Source organism: Cajanus cajan, chromosome 8, assembly GCF_000230855.2.
Source record: "Cajanus cajan strain Asha chromosome 8, NIPB_CcT2T_4, whole genome shotgun sequence".
In the NCBI taxonomy this organism is placed as follows: domain Eukaryota; kingdom Viridiplantae; phylum Streptophyta; class Magnoliopsida; order Fabales; family Fabaceae; genus Cajanus; species Cajanus cajan.
In genome coordinates this window covers 15276234-15285102 of record NC_138524.1, presented here as the reverse complement: position 1 = coordinate 15285102, position 8869 = coordinate 15276234, and the positions used below count along the sequence as shown (strand labels likewise).

The following is an 8869-nucleotide window of genomic DNA, read 5'->3' as shown; positions in this document are numbered from 1 at the left end:
TTTTGTTGACATAGAAATATTCCGTCTTTTGTCCTTTCAACTTCAAGTCCTAAAAAATGCTTTAATTCCCCAAGCTCTTTCATCTGGAAGCGTACTGATAAATTACTCTTTATTTGATGAACCTCTTTTTCATCATCTCCAGTGATAATGAGATTATCCACATACACTAGCATTATGGCCAGCTTACTCTTTTGTTCTTTCACAAATAAACTTGAATCTGCTGTTGCGACGACATATCCATTTTGTATCAAGAATTCGACAATCTTCCCATACCATGCTCTAGGGGCTTGCTTTAAACCATACAAAGCTTTCTTCAATTTGCATACATAAGTTGGATGACTTGTGCTCTCAAATCCCCTTGGTTGCTCCATGTATATCTCTCAATCTAGTTCTCCGTGCAAAAATGCATTTTTGACATCCATTTGCCAGAGGTTCCATGATTTTCTTGTTGCTATAGCTAACAATACACGTACCGTAGTTATCTTGGCAACTGGGCTGAAAGTCTCATCATAATCTAGTTCATACTTTTGTGAAAAACCTCGAGCCACCAGTCGAGCCTTGTATCTCTCTATCGTCCCATCTGGACGGGTCTTCACCTTGTATACCCACTTACATGAAATGGGTTGTACACTGGATGGTTTTGGCACTAACTCCCATGTTTCATTTTGTTTCAATGCCTTGATCTCTTCTTCCATCGCATATCTCCACTCTTTAAGTTGAGATGCTTCCTCATAGTTGTTTGGTTCCTTAATTTCATTGTCTTCTACTAATGCTGCATTCGCATATTTTGGATTTGGCTTTCGTGTCCTTGTTAATCTCCTTCGCTGAGGTTGAGGAACCTCCTCCTCTAATTCCTCTATCTGACTAGGTCTCTCGTCCTCTGTAAACCTAGTGTAAATACCTGTCTTCCAAGGGATTTTCTCTTTCTCTGGAGATCTTGCTCTAATTTGTCTAGGAAAAGATTCGACATCATCTACTATTTCTTTATCTTCGTGTTGCACCTCCTTTTGCTTTTGCACTTGCTCTTCAATTTCCTTTGTATCTGGTAGCGATATTGCTTGTGAAGACCACCACGATGATGCTTCATCAAACACCACATTCCTGGATACATAGCACCTTCCGGTCGTCGGATTGCAACACCTCCATCCCTTTCGTTGGCTGTCATATCCAATAAATATGCACCGTATTGCTTTCTTCTCGAACTTGCTACGTTCTTGTCCTGCACGAAAGCGTAGCACACACATCCAAACACTCGGAAGTAACTTACCGAAGGTTTTGTGTTCCATAACTTCTCATATGGTGAAACGAAGCCTAGCTCTTGCCTGGGGTAATCTGTTGATGACGTAAGCAGCGGTCTTCATGCACTCTGCCCAGAATCTTGGTGGTACATTTTTACTGTGTAACATGTCTCGGCCAGGTGCCTATTCTTTCTCTCCGCAATTCCGTTTTGTTGTGGGGTGTTCGGGCATGTCAACTGCCTCCTTATGCCACATTTTTGTAAGTACTGGTTGAACTCCTTTGATGTATATTCTCCCCCATTGTCCGTACGCAAGCACCGTATCATACTTCCAACCTCTTTTTCAATCTTTTCTTTGAACTCTATAAACTTCTTTAGTGCTTCAGATTTTTCCTTCATAAAGTCTACCCACACGTACCTGGAATAGTCATCGATAATTGTGATCATATATTTATTCTTGCTGATCGATAGCTGTTTCACCGGTCCAAACACATCCGAGTGCACCAATTCCAATGGTGCCTTAGCCTTATATTTTGACTCTTCATATGGAAGCTCGTGAGCTTTCCCATATTGACATCCAACGCAAACGACATTCTCTCGCATCTCCAAGTTTGGTAAGCCTCTTAGCATGGACTGTTTCATCATTGCTTTTAATCGATTATAGCTTACGTGTCCAAGTCTCGCGTGCCATAGATCTGCTGTCTCATTCTTCCTTGCCTTGTTCACGTATGCCTCTTGTGCTGACATTACATAGACAGACTCTAATCGCCTTCCTTTCATAATTGTAGGACATATAGGCTTGAACCTTCGATACACTCCTACATCTTTTGGCCCAAATACCACATAATTGCCAGAAGCTGTCAATTGTGAAACTGATAATAAATTCTTCTTTATCCCGGGTACATGGTAGACATTGTTGACCTCTATTCTTCTTCGTTCTCATCTTGCTTAAGTGTGACTGCGTTGCCTTCTTCTTTCCTGGCCCAGCAATCTCGTGCATAGTGGCCCTTTTTACCACAGTTGTAACATAGTCCGTCCTTGCGCCGATATCTCTTTTGTTCTTCGTAGTCTCTGAATCGGGATTGCGTACCTCCCCTTTGCTCTGGACCCTTCTTATGTTGACCTTTTTGCCAACCTTGTCTTCTTTGTGGGCCTTTACTTTCGCTATCTGAATTTGCAGCTGCCTGAACCTCCTTTCGGCCTCCCTTTTTACTAAAAAGAGCCTTGTCTTCCTCATTAATTGATACTTTAGACATTTGATTGTCTAAAGCTTCTTGATTTGCCAAAATACTTTCTAACTCTATCAAGGTGGGTTTTGTGGCCCAACCTCTAATGGCGGTAATAATCCCATTATATTTTGGATTTAATCCAAAAATTATTATTCTCCTCATCCTCGTCTCAGAAATTGCATTCTGAGGATCTAATTTTGCAATCTCATTGCAAATTGATTTAACCTTAGTAAAATACTGACTTACTGCCATGTCACCTTGTCTTAGTGACATCAACTCGTTTTCTAGCAGCTGCAACTTAGCATCATTCTTCTTTGTGAAGAGTGTTTCTAATGTATCCCATGCCTCCTTCGGTGTCGTTAGATCCTTGATCCGCTGCAAGAACTCATCCTCCACGGAGATCGACAACACGTACAAAGCTTTTCCACATTGAACCTTCCATTTCTTTAGATTTTCTTCATCAGTTGGTGGGGTCGTCTCCGCACCACGAACAATGCTCCAGAGATCTTGCCCAAGAAAATAATATTTCATCCGAACGCTCCACGTGTCATAATTGTTGTTGTTGAGCCTCTCTAGTGAGCTAGTTGAGGATGCGAGATCTGCCATGATGATTGGTTAGCGCCCAGCACTTAACCAATTTACTGTGATCCTGATGATCAACAACTATTACAGTCCCAGACTGTATTCCTGCAGAATCTCCTTCACACAGTCCTTAATCACAACTTCTGCCAACGTACTAGCTCGAGCAAATTGGTTCCTGGTCCCGGCCGAACCAGCTCTGATGCCAAATGTTGAAAAATAGGAGACTAATTTTTAATAATATACAAGAGCAAATACAAAAATATTGGTGCCCAACACCTCTAGTGATTTTATACTAATACAACACACTCACTTTCTTACACACTCTTCACAATACTATATTTTATTTTGGTGACACACACACACTCAATATATATTCCTCACTTCTCACAAATACACTCACTCTCACTCACTACTTATTGTGTTTCTTGTCCACTACACTCATAAGCATGATCTCCATCCTATATATAGTCTCCCAATGGAAGCTTGCTAGAAGCTCTAGATATTTCTTCACAATTAATGTCTCTAGATATTTCTAAAGCTTACTATAGCTTTTTAGTTGTTTCCATTTGTAGGTGATGATGAAGGAATAATCTAGAATAATAATTGATATTTTAACAAACTTATGGTCATAAGCAATGCTAGAACACAAAATGTTGAATGAGTGGTCATTGTGTGTACATTTGCTTCAACGATTTTTAAGTCGGTTGAATTAGGTGTGGTTGTTGCACGTTTAGAATAAAGGTGCAACCATTGATTTTCACTTCAACAAAGAATGATGACTATGGAATATGTGATGGAAGTGCGACCATTGCACATTCACAAAGATGAAGCTGACTGTCATGGTTTTCACTTCAATAGAGAAGCTGATTGAATTGGGTGCAATTGTCACAAGTATGCGACAAAGGTGCGACCATTGATTTTCTCTTCAATGGAGAATAATGGCTATGGAACAATAAAAGAGGTGGGTCATTTCAAGTGGTGGAGCTATGAAGCTCCTTGATGGGGGACCTTATTAAAAAAAGTTAATTTAAATATTTAGGACTTGTAACTATAAAGATATAAGATTTGTAATTATAAAGATATATATTAAAATAAGAGAGATACTATAAAATGAAATGTAAGCATTTTTCTTGACATGTTTAAACTCTAAACCCTAAACCCTAAAACATGTCAATATTTTAGATATATTTTAGGATGAGGTATTATCGTAATATAAAATAATTATATTATAAATAATGATTTTTTCCTCAACGGAGCATATGGCTATAATGACAAAAGGGGTGAACCAGTGTAAGTGAAGGAGCTACGAAACTCCTTGATGGAAGACTTTATTGAAAAAATTAATTTAAATATTTAGAATTTGTAATTATGAAGATATAAAATTTGTAGTTATAGAAATACATTAAAATAAGAGAGATAATATAAAATAACATATAAACATTTCTGTTGAATGACATCATTTTAAATATATTTTAGCATAATATGTTGATGTAATACATAGTAGTTCAATTTTTATATTATAAAAATAGTGATTTTCTCGTCAAATTCTAGACAGAAGGAGTGAGTCATTGCAGGTGGAAGAGTTATAAAACTCCTTAATGGGAGACCTTAATGAAAAAATTAATTTAAATATTTAAGATTTGTAGCTATAAAAATATAAAATTATAGTTATAGAAATATATTAATAAAATATGAAAGACATTATAAAATGATATACAAACATAAAGTGACATACCTAATTTTTGATACTTTTATTAACATAATTATGAACATCTTAGCCTTTTCTTGATAGTAGAATACTTATGGGAATGGAGATTACTTGTGCTAACAGTTTTTAAAGCATGAAACAAACTTGTGGGAATGGAGATTACTTGTGCTAACAGTTTTTAAAGCATGAAACAAACTTGACTCTGAACTGGTTAAAGGCTGAACTAGTTCTTAAAATAGTTTTTGAACTTCATTTTTAACTAGCTTTTGTAATGGTCACACAGGAAAACCGAAACAGTTCTGAACCAATTCAAAACCAGTTAACTGGTTCAGTAAATCGGAGAATTGGTTCGAACTTTGATTTTATAAAAGGAAAGATTTGATTGGGTTCAAAACTGCATTTCCATTATGGTCTGATTTGGCTCGACTTCTCACGTGAACCTAACTTTTCCTAGTCCTATCTAAGAAGTTGTTGCTAGTCAACACTCTTATGAATGTCTCTTAAAAAATTGGAATTGTACTTTTGCAGAAGTGGCACCCGAGCAGCTTATGACTCAAAAACCACACTCCACATTAATGAAATAGGGCATTATTTTTGAGTCTTGTAGATGAAAAAAAAATAATTAAAAAAATCTAGTCAAATTTTCTTTCGTAACTTAAAAGTTTGAAAGTGTAGTAAACGAGACGAGTACTAATATTAATTATAAAAAGAACATTGAAATTTAATTTTATGATGCATATACTATTTTCTTATTTATATGATATAAATGTACTGTTGTGAGAATAATGCTTTTATGTGAAAATGTGAACAATAAATTTAGGCTATATAACTATATATCCATGGTCAACATTTAAAATTACATGTTTACTTAAAGAATCAAGTAATCTTAACCATCCATAACAAGTTCTTATGATCGATATATATTCTTCATTGTCCTGCATATAATACAAATTCCAAACCAGTGATACAACTATATTCCCTTCTAAATTTTCCACCTCTCATTTTATTCCTTTTCTAGGAGCCCTTTCGGAAAGCATCACCAAACTTCCAATAAACATCATTTTAATAAAGCATCTACAAATCCACGAGAATACGATTCTTTCTTGATTTCTTTTCCTCAATTTATGAGCCTCAGCTACTAGAGCATCTTCAACATGGAGTGAGAATCAGGCTTTGAATCAAAATAAAAAATGAAGAAACTCAAAGTAAGAGTAGAAGTGACACCATTACTAATAAAGATATATTCTTGCTTACACACCCAAATGAACAAAACAATTAATTCCCATTTCCCAAAGTTGACATATGAAGCAATATTTGCACCCCAGAAAACCAAAGTATTTTGCTTGATCAATTGAGGAGGAAGGCGAAATCATGAGCCGCAACATGAACAATTTCACACCTTTGCCAGGGCCTTGGCAAAGAGGTTTTAGAGCCTATGATGGGCACACTTTCAATCATCGTGAATCCAATGAGGTGCCCGTGTTTTACAGATCACATTCTACTCATGCCACCGTAAGTTCATTCAATTATTGTTTTAGTACCAAGATTTTTAAGACATTACAGAAAAGAAAGCCAAATTAAATTTATGTTCGTATGGAAGCACAGAATGGAACTATCATTGTTTGAGGATCATAGCTTGTACATAATCTTGGTTCATAATGTTAGCAGGATGACAGAAGTTCAGGTGGATTAGCTCAACAAAGGTTTTGGGACTACAGAACTCCTTTAGGATTCCACAGTATACCAAAGTAAGGCCAAATTGCAAACTAATTTGCTTATGTGTTTTAGACTTCCCAACATGGTACGTAATCAATGTGAGAAGATGTATTCAAGGAATAATCAAAATGCTGAGATGATTGACATATGGATGCATGTTTCAATGGCTATAAATTTCTTAGAACTTAAAAGTATTACATTTGATGTGACCCTTGAGGAGAAAGAAATCTAGTCAAAAGTATTTCCAACAAATTCAGATTTCATAATTTGTTTTCAACCGGTAAATGAATTAACAATCATGTACTTCCTAAATTTTTGGTAGTAGTGAAATTGATTTTTCTAGCAGGGCAAACAATGAATACCGTGTATATGTTTGGATTAGAATTAGAAAGTTAAGTTGAATTTAACTTAACTTTTCAAAACAACATTAAAAGAAAAGTAACAACTTCTTTACTTTTGATTCAACTGAGACTTTCTTGTAATTTACACAACAGAATGAGAGAAAAAATTGTTAAACATGTGAGTACTGTGTTCGCGAGATCAATTAATTGAAGCTTGAAGATGCAAATATGTAACCACACATGACCATATGATTTGAATTCCATATTAAAGCAACCTTTCCCTAACCCCACCCCACCCTACCCCTTGATATGCTATTTAGTTGCATAAATTTGTAAGCTTTAGGCTAAAAGGGTGAAGAAGTCTAGCTGATGCTGATTAACCAATTTTTGAGCAATTTGCAGTTTTCCAGCACCACCATCTAGGAGACAACAAATTAATGTTCACAATGAGAATATGGGAAGGCTCAGAGAGATTCTCCTTCAGACACCTCAAAGATCCACATTCCAACCAAGCACACAAGCTCCCCCAGTGGCAGAAATTCCCAAATCAACAGCTTTGAGCAAGCTTAAGAAAGTAGTCTATGACCCTCCCCCAAAGAGGTATGCTAGGAGGGTGAGCTTATACTATAGAAACAATGGTGCAAAACCTTTGAAAGAAAAGGAGAGAGAAAAGGATGAAGATGGTAAGAGGTGTGCTATTTGCTTGGAAGATTTTGAGCCCAATGAAGAGGTGATGCTCACTCGATGCAACCACATGTTTCATGAGGATTGCATAGTACCATGGCTAACAAGCAAAGGGCAGTGCCCAGTTTGTAGGTTTGTGGTTTGTGAGAGAGAGAGGGGGAACCCTGCATCCTTCAACAACAATGACATTGCCAATTTGGAACCTAGCAACCTGATTAATGGAGAGCTTTTGTCAATTTTGAGGGCCATGGAAGAAGCTTTTCAATTGGAAAGTATGACTTACTAATGTACACATAAGAATTTGCTACAGTTGGGAAGGAAGATTTATTACTAATGTACACATATGAAATATGATAGGCAGAACGCAGAACTCGAGTTGTGAGTGATAATGGAAATGAGACAGATTGGAAACCAATTTGTTACATATCCAATAATTTTTCAGTGTAGTACAAGTTCACCACACACACCTGACCATACCAGCATGCAAACATTGATTAGAAATACAAGTTTAGTCAAGTCATGCATAAGATGCGCTCTAAACTTATAAATATGGATTATGTACATTTACCAAAAAAAAGTTTAAAACTTAATTACGTAGAAAAAGCGTAATACTATCAAAGCTGTCATAAAAACAGAGTAATACTATCAAAATGAGATGAGTGAGATAGAGTCACCCAAATAACCTAATAATATGACGTCATATTATTTACTTTTTTCTTAAGAAGTATTGAGTATCATTTTAGGCAACTTTCCTCTTTGAAATAAGCACCATCACTCGTCAAACAAAATTTTTTCTTATGAATATTAGTGAGAAAAAGATAGTTTGTGCTTATATATATTTTATTTAAATAAAAAATAATGAGAAGGAAAAGGAAAGTTAAGAAAATAAAGTTGGTTAATTAATAAAAAAGAATAAAAATGGTCCAATCCATACACAAAAAGAAGAATCCCTTTATTAATAATTAGTAAAAAAAAATTCATGTCTATATGAAATCTTCCTTTTTATTTTGGTAGAATAAGGAATTACAAAATAGTAGAAAACAAAAACATAAAGAATAACAACTAGTTCATGCCAGCGAGTCGTGCAAGAAGGCCTCCATAACAAATGGTGGTGACACAATAAATTCATGTGTCACATTGTGACTTCCAAAAGTTGCCAAATGGTTTGCATGTAATAGTGCAGCCGAATTTGCTACGTCCTAGAAAGAAGAAGGCAAATATCTATCAAGAGATCTCGCATGGAAGGGGAAGCCATGGAGGCCAAAGTAAAATGAGTGATTGCATCCACAACTTCTAGACAATTAGATTTACACACCACTTTACAATAATCTAAGTTCCAAGCTAATTCAATACCATGCTTAATGGTCGAGAG

The 8869-nt window shown here is 35.9% G+C and overlaps 2 protein-coding genes across 2 annotated transcripts; one reads left to right on the top strand and one right to left on the bottom strand.

Annotated features, from left to right (window-relative positions):
* Window positions 1–1357: 1357 nt before the first annotated feature.
* LOC145950263 (uncharacterized) lies at window positions 1358–3072 on the bottom strand. Its single transcript, XM_083061331.1, has 2 exons — window positions 2205–3072; window positions 1358–2094 (listed from the first exon to the last, which is right to left on the bottom strand). Exons 1-2 carry the CDS (start codon window positions 3070–3072, stop codon window positions 1358–1360), a joined length of 1605 nt encoding a protein of 534 aa, XP_082917457.1.
* A 2865-nt stretch (window positions 3073–5937) lies between these two features.
* LOC109799698 (uncharacterized) lies at window positions 5938–7957 on the top strand. Its single transcript, XM_020360308.3, has 3 exons — window positions 5938–6268; window positions 6425–6504; window positions 7216–7957. Exons 1-3 carry the CDS (start codon window positions 6128–6130, stop codon window positions 7781–7783), a joined length of 789 nt encoding a protein of 262 aa, XP_020215897.1. The 5' UTR covers window positions 5938–6127; the 3' UTR covers window positions 7784–7957.
* Window positions 7958–8869: the final 912 nt, after the last annotated feature.

Excerpts from the sequence above, each read along its gene's own strand:
- LOC145950263 (XM_083061331.1), bottom strand. The coding sequence starts at position 3,072 with ATGGCAGATCTCGCATCCTCAACTAGCTCACTAGAGAGGCTCAACAAC. Across the intron at positions 2,095-2,204 it reads CTGGGCCAGGAAAGAAGAAG|CTTCTGGCAATTATGTGGTA; the intron begins GCAACGCAGTCA and ends CACAATTGACAG.
- LOC109799698 (XM_020360308.3), top strand. The coding sequence starts at position 6,128 with ATGAGCCGCAACATGAACAATTTCACACCTTTGCCAGGGCCTTGGCAA. Across the intron at positions 6,269-6,424 it reads CACATTCTACTCATGCCACC|GATGACAGAAGTTCAGGTGG; the intron begins GTAAGTTCATTC and ends TAATGTTAGCAG. Across the intron at positions 6,505-7,215 it reads GGATTCCACAGTATACCAAA|TTTTCCAGCACCACCATCTA; the intron begins GTAAGGCCAAAT and ends AGCAATTTGCAG.